This window comes from Saccoglossus kowalevskii, chromosome 1, assembly GCF_978046115.1.
Source record: "Saccoglossus kowalevskii chromosome 1, keSacKowa6.1, whole genome shotgun sequence".
NCBI classification, from domain to species: Eukaryota; Metazoa; Hemichordata; class Enteropneusta; family Harrimaniidae; genus Saccoglossus; species Saccoglossus kowalevskii.
The window spans coordinates 29,188,702-29,202,374 of record NC_140641.1 but is presented as its reverse complement, the minus strand read 5'-3'; the positions used below and the strand labels follow the sequence as shown (position 1 = coordinate 29,202,374).

The window sequence follows — 13,673 nt, the reverse complement described above, 5'->3', positions numbered from 1 at the left end:
CCCCTTCACTATTCAGTTGCTTTGCTGCTTCTTCAAAGTCTAGTTTTTGAGTCTGGGTAGAGCTGACAAACTTACTGGCACCTGCGGTATACTCATGGTATGGAAGGAAGCATGACTTACACAAGTATATGCTACATTCCTTACACTTGAATGCTGTTGTAATGTAGCAGTCGCTGGGTGTTTTTCTATCCAGTTTTATGCACCATGTGCAACGGACACCTCTTCTTGTCCCCCGTATCAAACTGTGGTTATTGTATGTAGGAAGGGGTGGCTTAGCATTGCTCAGACACTGCTTCCCTGAAGTGTACCCTCCAACCAATGCCATACCTACGTCAACTTTAAAAGATTCGTATGTCTTCTTTTTATCAACTACCTCTCTATACATTATCCAAGCATTGGACAGTGCAGTGTCCAGCAGGAAATAGAACACGTATTTCCACCATCTCTGACTCTGTCGTTGTATAGTGTTGACAGGCCATAACTTGGCCCGATCTGTGTTGCATGTGTACTGGTTGAAATCATGAACTGCTGCTGGTGCAGGCACGGAATGTGGCACTTTCCTTCCTTCTATATTTCTAATGAACCTCACAACACGGTTGGCATCTCCTATGCTGAAACCATCCTTATAATTAGTGATCAGGAAAAGCAAGGTAGTGTCTTTCCAGACAACAGGCACCATGTCATCTCTTTGCCGAGATACAAACTGCCCTCTCTGTAAGGTATTGATTCTATCACTCTCAGGATTTTTTCTCGACTTTGTAAGCAGGGCAGTCGGGAACCCGACACTATTTTGTTTAATACTCCCCACCACATACGTATGGTGTTGTGAGATGACGTGATCTACCATGTTGATGCTGGTATAATCACAGTCTGTGTATAATACATGATAAAACCCTCTAATCGGCTGGATCAGGTCAACACAAATGTCCAGTGCTTCTTGTCTTCCGGTCACTAGAAGCATGTTGTAGATGTAGTTAGTCACAGCATCGACAAGGGTATATGCTTTGATGACTTTTGATTTTGATATCACCTGTGTGGGCATGTCATTATAATGCCCCAGATACCCAACTGTACACTCATCTATAGCTACCTGCCTGTGCAAATTATAGCAGTCTTGTGAGCATTTCATGATGACATCCATTATTGGTGCTACTTTATATAAAGGTTGTGCATTGCCTTGCCGTATTCTCTCATCCATATTTTCGATGTTGGCTGGGTCATTCGTTGCATCGTTGCAGTGCAGATATTTCATTAATTTTTTATATCTATCTTTTGACATTGTGCGGGCAATGAAGTCCCTTCTGAGTGCTCGGTTTGTTGACCAGTAATCTGAAATATCTGAATCTCTACCAATAAATATCATTAAACCAAGCAGGGCTCTCATCTCATCCTCGTCTGTCTCTTCCCAGTTGCTATCAAATCCTTTCTGCTGTTGGATATACCTGGCATAACTGTTGGTTTCTTTAGTAAGTTTTGCTATCAGTGATGGTGGAAATATTTTCATGAATGCACTGAGGGGCGTGGCATCATCTTTCAAATGAACTGCAACACCAGGAAGACCTCCAGTGAACTCCTTGACATCTAGACTGGTCAACTTACGAGTCCACCCATCATCATCCGGAATAATAAAAGCGTCTGGATCACTCTTCACTGGTTCCTCATAATCTCTGTCTTCCCATCGATCCTCTACTTTTGCCAGATTTCTTCCACGGGAAAGCACTCTTTCTTCTAGCCTCATCATTGCAATTTGTGCAGATGTGGGTTCAACCTCTCCTTCTGATCCTGATGAGGTGTCTAGATCAAAACTCGAACAACTTGAATTGAGTGGAAAATGATCTTCATCATCACTGTGATAACTGTCATGCTCCTCGCTGTCCTCATCGCTCTCTTCGTCTAAGTAGTCTAGTAATTGCTGCTCTTCAACTTTTATCCTACCATCATCAATGTCTGCCACGCCCAGATCCATAGGACCCTGATCATCTAAATACACATCCATAGGTGTTTGATCTGCTTCTGTTTCTATTGTACTTGATCTTGATTGTCCTGCAATGATATGGGATGATATATATTAACACTCAAAATGATATTTGGTAAAATCAAATAAATTTTAACTAACTAAAATCTAGGATTTGGAATACAAATTAATATTAGGCTAAAAAGACATAAATAACTGCTTCATTCAAATATGTTCGTACTCTGACAAGAGTCGAAATACTTTGGTGCTAGTAAACTCAAAATATAATGTGCCTGCTGTGCATGTAGAAATTAAAACAACATTTTCTCATTATATTCACTAAGCCAAAATTAAGTTCAACCAACATTGTGAGACTCTAACAAGCGGACGGACGACAGGCGACGGAAGCGACAAGTCGTATGATAAGTCGACAGCGGAGCTAAAAAAGCAAATTCTTTCGTAATCGCATCAATCGATAAACCATAAGTTTTATTTAAACTTTGAAAGTAGTGCATTTCACAACAAGTTGGTGCAGGTAAATTTCAAATTCAACATGCACATTATGCATGCAGGGAAAAAATTCTATTTCAATCCCTGTCTGATGTATAAAGAACTGCTTTAATACTTCCATGATTGCAGTGTTTTTCACCCATTTTATTTCTGGGATGCATTCATTGTGGTCGTCAATACTCAGAAGATGTTGGAATTCTTGACATATCATGTCAAATGACATGGTGTAGGATATATGGCTTATTTCAGCATGTGTATGAAATCAATGAAAGTGTTCTGAAACATACTTATATGTTTACATGTATTTCTAAACTAACCAAAAAAGTAATATTTTGGTATCAATCCATGAGTGAATAATGAGCAATGTTGATAAAAGCTTGGAAAAGTAAGATTCTTTGGTTTCTGTCTACGCACATTTCCAGGGACTGTGTTATTGATGTTTACATTCTTCCACCAAGAGTACCGACAGTTGAGCGAGAAGTTTTCTGGTAAAACATTGGTCCAAGAAGAAAAACATTTTAGAAACTAAAAACAGATTGGTCAAAATTTTAAAAGCGAATTATTTACGAAAATCTGGAAAATAAATAAACAGTTGAATTTTTATAGTAGGCAACAAAATTTTGAAGCTTAATGTTGATATTTTTCCCTATTAGTAAAGACATCAAATGTGAATTCTGAAAAATTAAAATTTGGTACATCTACATGTATGTTACCTCTTATAAATAAATTGTAAATGACACCTATAGATTGAACTCCTAGTCAAATATGCCCTTCACAATGATAAGGACTGGTAATAATGTTTACACTCTTTGATTGCCTATGGAACCAAATGCTGCCCGTAATCTAGGCATTATGATTTGTGCAACCATCAATGCTTTCCGTTACACACACAGTTTGTAAATTCAAAGTTTATCCTACTTTAAGTAGCACATTGCCTGATGAAAAGCATTATTTGTTTTCTAAATGCAAAATTTAATGTTGACCTTTCTTGTGTCAACTTGTCTATGAATACTTACATTATGGTCTTTATCACAAATTTGTACCAGACCTTACAACATATGTTGGATAGAATGAATGTTTTTAAAATAATATTTGGAAATTGACTTTAATAGTCATAGTTCATGGTAAAGAACTTCCTGTTTTAGGGTTCACCATTTGAAAGAAAATGGTAGAAAAACTATGCAAATTAACTTTGTCCTTCATTACTGTTCACTCATCAACAAATGTGTTTGTGTTGTGTGTTTTTTACTGCAATTCTCACTGTAAAATTGTTCACTCTGCAGAATTGTATGTTTTGGCTATCCCCCCTCAAGTTTCTAATGGCCAACCCCTTATAATAAATAGCAGCTGACCTTTCACCCCATGAGTGTGGGGTTAGATTTTCTCATTCATGACAAGGATGTATATTATTTTTTCTGCTGTGCTGACTTTCACTCATCATTTCCCTACAACCATGTACATTGTACCAGTTAGTACAGTATTTAAAAAACATAACAATTTTGTTCATTCAAATCTGAGTCAGTATATTGCAGTACATGGATGAAAACGATGTCAATTTGACTGAAAATACACATCCCAAGCATTGGAATGTGAAGTGTGATTATCATACATTGTACCAGTGCTGTGAATCCTGACATAACAATTCCTTTCAATAGCTTAAACATGTCATTGCACTTACCTGTATGTTCCATGATTCAACTCTGTTCTAGTCTTGTCAAAAACTGATATATTTGAAGCACGGGAAACTACTTTGTTCTAAAGTTTGACTGGCATTGAGAAAGCTGTTTACAAAGCACCCCTTCACTCACAGCACAGTTTGACCCTGAATTACAGTGTGGCCTTCTGGGAAGATTATGTGGTTCAGAGGTGAAGAGTTCAGGCATTTCCTGTAACTAGGTCAGACTTCACATTGTTTTCCTGTTGGAAGCAAATTAATACTCAAGTACCCAATAGTGTGTCAGACTCCTGCTTCACTTTACAATTAGATTCAAAAGATGGATTTGCCAATATACTGTTGTTTTGCTAATTATTTAAACGAATCCGGTGTTGATGGCAAATACTTTGTCCAACTGCGCATGTACATGTATATTGATTTGCCAACTGTGTATTGGGGGACATACCTTAAAGGGGATGGTGTTCATTGCATCTTACATGCTCAAGATATGGGTATGTAAAAAAAAAAGACACTACCATGGTTTAATTAGGTAATTTTACAAGTTGGTATATTTAGTACACATCATGATTAGATCAAAGCTTGCTGCTGGGTTGTGGGAATGTAACTACCAGTAGTCACTGCACTTTCCTTCAGAAGATTGGGACAAAAATGGCCGATTTTTTTTTAGTAAAAACTGAAACTATATTCAATTTTTTAGCTCCGCTGTCGACTTTGTCGAGCGGAGCTTATCATATGAGTGATTGTCCGTCGTCGTCGTCCGTGTCAATGTTTTACTTTTTCGACTTCTTCTTGAAAACTACAAGCCTGAATGCTTTGATACTTGGTGTATATGTACCTTGGGTAGACCTCTCTTAGGTTTGTTCATTTCATGTTGATATCTTCAATTCTCTAATTTTGGTGAATATTTTTGTCATTTTTGGTAAAAAGTGATATTTTCGACTTCTTGTTAAAAACCGCAAGTCCAATTGCTTTGATACTACATATATAGGTACTACATGTGGACCTCTCTCAGATTTGTTCATTTCGTGATGATATCTTCAATTCTCTAATTTTGGTGAATATTTTTGTAATTTTTGGTAAAAAGTGATATTATCGACTTCTTGTTAAAAAACGCAAGTCCGATTGCTTTGATATTACATATATAGGTACTACATGTGGACCTCTCTCAGATTTGTTCATTTTGTGATGATGTCTTCAATTCTCTAATTTTGGTGAATATTTTTGTCATTTTTGGTAAAAAGTGATATTTTTGACTTCTTGTTAAAAACCGCAAGTCCAATTGCTTTGATATTACATATATAGGTACTACATGTGGACCTCTCTCAGATTTGTTCATTTTGTAATGATATCTTTAATTCTCTAATTTTGGTGAATATTTTTGTCATTTTTGGTAAAAAGTGATATTTTTGACTTCTTGTTAAAAACCGCAAGTCCAATTGCTTTGATACTACATATATAGGTACTACATGTGGACCTCTCTCAGATTTGTTCATTTCGTGATGATATCTTCAATTCTCTAATTTTGGTGAATATTTTTGTAATTTTTGGTACAAAGTGATATTATCGACTTCTTGTTAAAAAACGCAAGTCCGATTGCTTTGATATTACATATATAGGTACTACATGTGGACCTCTCTCAGATTTGTTCATTTTGTGATGATGTCTTCAATTCTCTAATTTTGGTGAATATTTTTGTCATTTTTGGTAAAAAGTGATATTTTTGACTTCTTGTTAAAAACCGCAAGTCCAATTGCTTTGATATTACATATATAGGTACTACATGTGGACCTCTCTCAGATTTGTTCATTTTGTGATGATGTCTTCAATTCTCTAATTTTGGTGAATATTTTTGTCATTTTTGGTAAAAAGTGATATTTTCAACTTCTTGTTAAAAACCGCAAGTCCAATTGCTTTGATATTACATATATAGGTACTACATGTGGACCTCTCTCAGATTTGTTCATTTTGTAATGATATCTTTAATTCTCTAATTTTGGTGAATATTTTTGTCATTTTTGGTAAAAAGTGATATTTTCGACTTCTTGTTGAAAACTGCAAGTCCGATTGCTTTGATATTACATATATAGGTACTACATGTGGACCTCTCTCAGATTTGTTCATTTTGTGATGATGTCTTCAATTCTCTAATTTTGGTGAATATTTTTTGGTAAAAAGTGATATTTTCGACTTCTTGTTAAAAACCAATAGTTCAATTGCTTTGATATTACATTTATAGATACTACATGTAGACCTTTCTCAGATTTGTTCATTTCGTGATGATATCTTCGATTCTTTAATTTTGGTGAATATTTTTGTCATTTTTGGTAAAAAGTGATATTTTCGACTTCTTGTTAAAAAACGCAAGTCCGATTGCTTTGATATTACATATATAGGTACTACATGTGGACCTCTCAGATTTGTTCATTTTGTGATGATGTCTTCAATTCTCTAATTTTGGTGAATATTTTTGTCATTTTTGGTAAAAAGTGATATTTTCAACTTCTTGTTAAAAACCACAAGTCCAATTACTTTGATATTACATATATAGGTACTACATGTGGACCTCTCTCAGATTTGTTCATTTTGTAATGATATCTTTAATTCTCTAATTTTGGTGAATATTTTTGTCATTTTTGGTAAAAAGTGATATTTTCGACTTCTTGTTGAAAACCGCAAGTCCGATTGCTTTGATATTACATATATAGGTACTACATGTGGACCTCTCTCAGATTTGTTCATTTTGATGATGTCTTCAATTCTCTAATTTTGGTGAATATTTTTTGGTAAAAAGTGATATTTTCGACTTCTTGTTAAAAACCAATAGTTCAATTGCTTTGATATTACATTTATAGATACTACATGTAGACCTTTCTCAGATTTGTTCATTTCGTGATGATATCTTCGATTCTTTAATTTTGGTGAATATTTTTGTCATTTTTGGTAAAAAGTGATATTTTCGACTTCTTGTTAAAAACTGTAAGTCCGATTGCTTTGATATTACATATATAGGTACTACATGTGGACCTCTCTCAGATTTGTTCATTTTGTGATGATATCTTCAATTCTCTAATTTTGGTGAATATTTTTGTAATTTTTGGTAAAAAGTGATATTTTCGACTTCTTGTTAAAAACCAAAAGTTCAATTGCTTTGATATTGCATATATAGATACTACATGTAGACCTTTCTCAGATTTGTTCATTTTGTGATGATATCTTCAATTCTCTAATTTTGGTGAATATTTTTGTCATTTTTGGTAGAAAGTGATATTTTCGACTTCTTGTTAAAAACTGTAAGTCCGATTGCTTTGATACTATACATATTGTTCATTTTCTAATGATGTCTTCAGTTTTTTAATTGAAACGTGCATTGCTAACAGTGGAGCTATCTCAGCCGATAGGCTGCTTGTTTTTATTAGCTCCGCTGTCGACTTTGTCGAGCGGAGCTTATCATATGAGTGATTGTCCGTCGTCGTCTGTGTCAATGTTTTACTTTTTCGACTTCTTCTTGAAAACTACAAGCCTGACTGTTTTGATACTTGGTGTATATGTACCTTGGGTAGACCTCTCTCAGATTTGTTCATTTCATGATCATTTCTTCAATTCTCTAATTTTGGTGAATATTTTTGTCATTTTTGGTAAAAAGTGATATTTTCAACTTCTTGTTAAAAACCGCAAGTCCAATTGCTTTGATATTACATATATAGGTACTACATGTGGACCTCTCTCAGATTTGTTCATTTTGTAATGATATCTTTAATTCTCTAATTTTGGTGAATATTTTTGTCATTTTTGGTAAAAAGTGATATTTTCAACTTCTTGTTAAAAACCGCAAGTCCAATTGCTTTGATATTACATACATAGGTACTACATGTGGTCCTCTCTCAGATTTGTTCATTTTGTAATGATATCTTCAATTCTCTAATTTTGGTGAATATTTTTGTCATTTTTGGTAAAAAGTGATATTTTCAACTTCTTGTTAAAAACCGCAAGTCCAATTGCTTTGATATTACATACATAGGTACTACATGTGGTCCTCTCTCAGATTTGTTCATTTTGTAATGATATCTTCGATTCTCTAATTTTGGTGAATATTTTTGTCATTTTTTGGTAAAAAGTGATATTTTCGACTTCTTGTTAAAATCCACAATCATTTATGGTGAAAAATGATATTTTTGACTTCTTGTTGAAAACAGCAAGTCCCATTGCTTTGATACTATACATATTGTTCATTTTCTAATGATATCTTCTGTTCTTTAATTGAAATGTGCATTGCTAACAGCAGAGCTATCTCAGCCAACAGGCTGCTTGTTTTTAACTCCCAGCATTATTGAAAAATATAAGAAAAAAAATGCAGACAAATTTGGGTGAGAAAGTCTGGTGGTGAAAAGGTTAAGTGAGATGCCCAATTTTTTTAGTCCTTGTTTGAATGTTTGAAACTGGGACTTTATAATTGGTCTCTGTCGGAGTCATAGTTCTGAACTCTATGAACCAAATCTGTTCATTCTTTCCATGTGCCTAGAAATTCATCTGGAACATATGCACGTTTACTGATTCAATCCAAGACTGACTGGCAGCGATTTTATATTTTCAAAATGTGTTATCTTACGCATACTTTGTCAGTTTTTGTTCAAATTTTTAGCTCCGCTGTCGACTTTGTCGAGCGGAGCTTATCATATGAGTGATTGTCTGTCGTCCATTTGATGTTCTGTAGACGCTTATTAAATGTTAATAACAAGCAAGTAACATTGGTAGTGGAATGGAAATTGGACGACTACCATTACTAGCGAAAATTCAACTGAATGCAATCATATACTACCAAAATATTATTAAGAATGGCCCAATCAGTCTAGTATATGATGCAATAAAAGATCAACAACAAAACAAATATAATGACACATGGTTAATGAATCTGCATAAAATAAAACAACTGTATGATATTAAAAATTTAGAAACAATTAAGAAAGACCAGTTTAAACAAAAAGTAAATGAATATTACAATTATATTTGGAACCAAGATAATCAAAGACTAGATTAAAAACTAAGAACTTATACATTACTGAAGAAAAATATAAATACTGAACCATACATTAAAATCTTTGATAATAAAGAAAACATTGGTCTGTTAGCAAAATTGAGACTGAGTGCCCATAAACTAAACATCGAGATGGGAATGCACAAAAGACCAAAAATAAAAACAGAGGACAGAAAATGTACTAAATGCAACCTACTTGAGGATGAAATTCATTACATCACAAAATGTAAACTTTACACAGATGAAAGAGAGTCATTGTAAGAAAGAAAATTAACAATTTTCAGCACTGTACAAACAAAGAAAAATTCATTCATATATTGAATACAAACAACAAATATTTACTAACACAGCTTATCAAATTTATAAAAACAGCAAATACGATTAGAGAAAACCACCTAATGGGTCATTAATATTTTTTACATTATTACATGTAACTTTATTGTAGTAGATTTTAGATATCTAACTTGTTGTGTTTATTTTAGCACCTTTATTACATTTTATAAACCAAAATAGATATGTAATTCATTATATACGGTTGTAATAAAGAATTATCTTATCTTATCTTATACATAGTACATTTTTGATTACATTTCCATGACAATTTTTTGTTTTACATTCAGATCAAAGATGGGTGACTAGTGGCCATCTTGTTTTTTTACCATACTACTATATCATATTACCAGTGTTTAATTTGAAATTTATCTTTCACCAGAGTCATTCACACGGAGTGAAACCCTATCCAGTACAGCCCCAATATGACCCAGATACACCCTATCCACTGCAGCCACCACAGCCGCCGCCAGTATCAGGACCAGCCATGATGGACATTGATCTGGATGGACTACACACACAGCAGCCTATCCAGAAAGAACAAGAAGACTACAGTACATGGGACATAGTGAAAGCTACGCAGTATGGCATCATGGACAGGGTGAAATACCTGATTGAACAGGAAGGCTATGATGTCAACCAACCAGATGATGAAAACGTATCATTACTACACTGGGGTGCAATCAACAATAGATTAGAACTTTGCAAGTAGGTTTATACAAGATGTCAGGTTATTGGATACCCAAAATGAAATCTATCATAAAATTATTTGTATTTTCTTGTGCATGAATATCTGTAATATCATCAGGGCAACATTTAACCCTTTGCGCCCCAATGCGGCCATATACGGCCGCTTATTTCTGACCAAAGATAACCCAATTCGGCCGTAAAAGGCCACCCGTTAATGCACTGTCAAAATCCCAATGCGGCCGTAAACGGCCGGTATTTCATAGATTGAAACAGAAGTTGATTCTGATCTCCCATGATCTTTGCATGAAAAAATAAATTGTTGATGAAAATAATTAGAAATACAGGTACGTTCAGACTGAAAATTATATACGAATTGTCCTCGTACTTTTCTTGTACAACGGGTTTTTCGGACGGTGTCTGTGAAGAGCTGTGACAATTTGCATAAATAAACAAACACAGCGGCATGTTTGGTGAAAGTTCATTTATTCTACCGCAGTTTTTATCCAAAATAAACGCATAATACATATAAAATTTATATTCATCTGAACTGGAAACATTATTTAAATAAATTACCTATATAAAATGTTGTTTTTCCTTGTCGGCGAGTTTTTAATGTCGAAAAATCAGACTGTCATCGCAATCAGTCTTGCGTGCCAGCAGAGGTCAACACGTGAAAATTGCCGTAGTCGCTGGTTCCGTAAAAAAGGCATCCCAGTTTCGTTGCTATTTTTCACTGCAAGTCCTTATTTCGCCTCTGTTGTATTTCCACTGGATATCCATGTATTTTTTTCATTCACAGTGTTCAAATATCGCTTTAAAATGGGGGTTTTAAACGGGAATATCCAATGACCTCTGTAGGCCAAACGACACTGTCATCAATTACCGTTGGTTTGAATATTTAAACACGATCACTGTGTCGTTGCCCCGGCAATTCCCGCCCTACTGTTCCATATGTATATTCCTAATAAAGAATCCTGCCAAATAAGGAATACTTCTTCCGAATATATGAATAAATTACACACTAATTTGACTGTGGCGGGAATATGCAAGGTTTTTCAGTGGTTGACAGACACGATCATTCAGTTGACCTCCACTGCGTATTTGCATTTGTTTGTAAACACAGCTGACTTGTAATCGAACGAATTAAATTCCTGTAGAGTATTTTTGGATTTTTTATGCAATTATTCACAACTATTTGTGTGATACGTTTAAAGTTTTAACTCAGTGATGAATTTCCAAACTGTGAGCGAACAGCAGACTGCGGGCCCCAGTACCGGGATGCCACAACAACCGGCCGACTCGGAGCTGTCATCGCAAACTGATCGTGACGCAATTCTGAGATTTTTCGATGAGTCTAATTCAGACAATGAGTTTGAAGGCTTTACAGTGGAAGAAATAGACGAAGGGAGATTGAGATGTGAATTGCTATGTCAAAATACCAACTGTGGCAGTGGCAGTGACATCGATTCTAATGAACTGTTAGACTTGCTGAATGCCGATGCCGACAGTGACTCGGACTCTGATGCCGATGACATCGCCGATACACCAAACATCTGGTCAAATGAAAGGACCGACGTGAACATTCCAGCACATAACGACCAGTTTTCAGGACCAAGACATGGTGTTTGTTTCGACGGGGAACCACTGGATTTTTTTAAATTATATTTTACGGACGATTTTTTGGATTTGTTGGTCGGGGAAACAAATAAATACGCTAGACATAGACAGGAAGTTACCGGGCGCGTAGACCGGCATTGGTATGAAACGGACAGAGATGAAATGAGTGCCTATTTCGGTGTTATCATAAATTAGAAACCAAGTGAATTGTAAATAAAATGTTTGTTTTTTTTTAAATGAAATGAAACTACAGTGTCCTAGTCTTCTTTTCCCTGTGTACATGTCAACCTACCTGGCTCACACTGAATTGGTAAAAAGTTTTGGGTAATGGGAGTACAAATATGCAAATTAGTAATGGGCCCTGCAACATTGTTGCAACAAAGTATCTATGGTGTGCAAAGGGTTAACACATTAATTTATGGAGCAGTCCAAATTGTATGCCTAGTTTACTATCTATGTATATAGTTATATTAAAATGTTAGAGTGTAGAAGAGTTTCTTACTCTTGTTACATGACATTTTAATTTAACTCATCAGTTTCTCTAACACTAAAATGGTTTGACATCTACGAGGGGGAGGAAGGAGCTTATACATATATAATTATACTTGAGAAAGTTTGTTTACCAAATTAATGCAAAACAGCAACACTGTATGGTCTGAGATATATGCCACCATTAAATGCTAACATTTTCATTTATTTGTCTGAGTGAGTGATTGTTCCTGTGACAGGAATAGTACTCACAGGTAGTAGTTTCCATGCTTTCAGAGTATAATAATGTAGTTGGTATGCTTAGCACTAGGTTGAGAGCATAAAACACAAGTACTGTAAAATCCTTTTTTTTTAGCTGGAATAAATTTTCGCTGAAAAGACTTTTTGGGTGTTTTGCTTGGATTTTATTTTCACCGATTTTTGACGAGTTGAATGTTATTTTCACTGAATCATTCCTATAGCAAAAATGAATTTGAATCGAAAATAAAGTATTTTACGGTACATGTATTATGCATGGTGGAGTTTCTTCACAAAGCTTAACACTCATCCCAGTTAATAAAAAACAATTTGATTACATTTCCAATCCAGGTATCTAATTCTGAAAGGTGCACTGGTTGATAGAACCGGTGGTGAGTTGAACTCTACGCCATTACATTGGGCCACAAGACAGGGTCATTTACCAATGGTTATATTATTAATGCAGTATGGTGCTGATCCATCCATCAGAGATGGTGAAGGTTGCAGTGGTGTACATCTTTCCAGTCAGTTTGGACACACAGCTATCTTAGCATATCTGATAGCTAAGGGACAGGCAAGTCTCCTTATTTCATTCTTAGTGACAGCTGTATTGCGATCGCAAGAGACAAATGTTCATTAATTTTGCGATTCATTGAAAATTGATACATTTTCTATCAGTGAAATTTTTCTGAGGTCCTATGACACAGTCAGTGTCAATGTTGTGAAATTTTGTTTTACTAAATGCCCCAAAAATTGTTAAATCACAAACATTTTTAGCATTTATAGCACCAAAAATGTACAGAAAATTTTTAGGATTTGTGCGTTTGTGAAGACAAATTTTTGTGAAAGTCATAGACTTCATGTGTTCATTTTAATTTCATGCTACAAAATTTTGTAAAATTTCACAAATGTCAAATATAAGGCATAAATGTAAATATTTATAATGTCAAACAACACATTACACATTGTATGAGTGCATATAGGCTGATGTAAGATTTTTTAAAACATTCTAATTTATACATGAGCTCTTCACGGAATAGAGAGAGGTGCCTACCAGCCAATGCGATTGTTTCTTTCGAATTTGAAGGAGTCTGATTACAAATCAAACAACTGAGATAGCAGTTTATTAGTACATTAAT

The 13,673-nt window shown here is 34.8% G+C and overlaps 1 protein-coding gene across 2 annotated transcripts in view; it reads left to right on the top strand.

The window, feature by feature from the left end:
• The window catches only part of LOC100373420 (palmitoyltransferase ZDHHC17-like), a 43,529-nt gene that overhangs the window by 17,791 nt on the left and 12,065 nt on the right, over window positions 1-13,673 (top strand). Inside the window, exons 2-3 of one of the 2 annotated variants that reach the window (XM_085500571.1) lie at window positions 9,884-10,209; window positions 12,886-13,108. In XM_085500571.1, the coding sequence (XP_085356697.1) occupies window positions 9,884-10,209; window positions 12,886-13,108 (549 nt within the window). The remainder of the gene's footprint in view (window positions 1-9,883; window positions 10,210-12,885; window positions 13,109-13,673) is intronic. The other variant, XM_085500574.1, reaches the window with a different exon arrangement.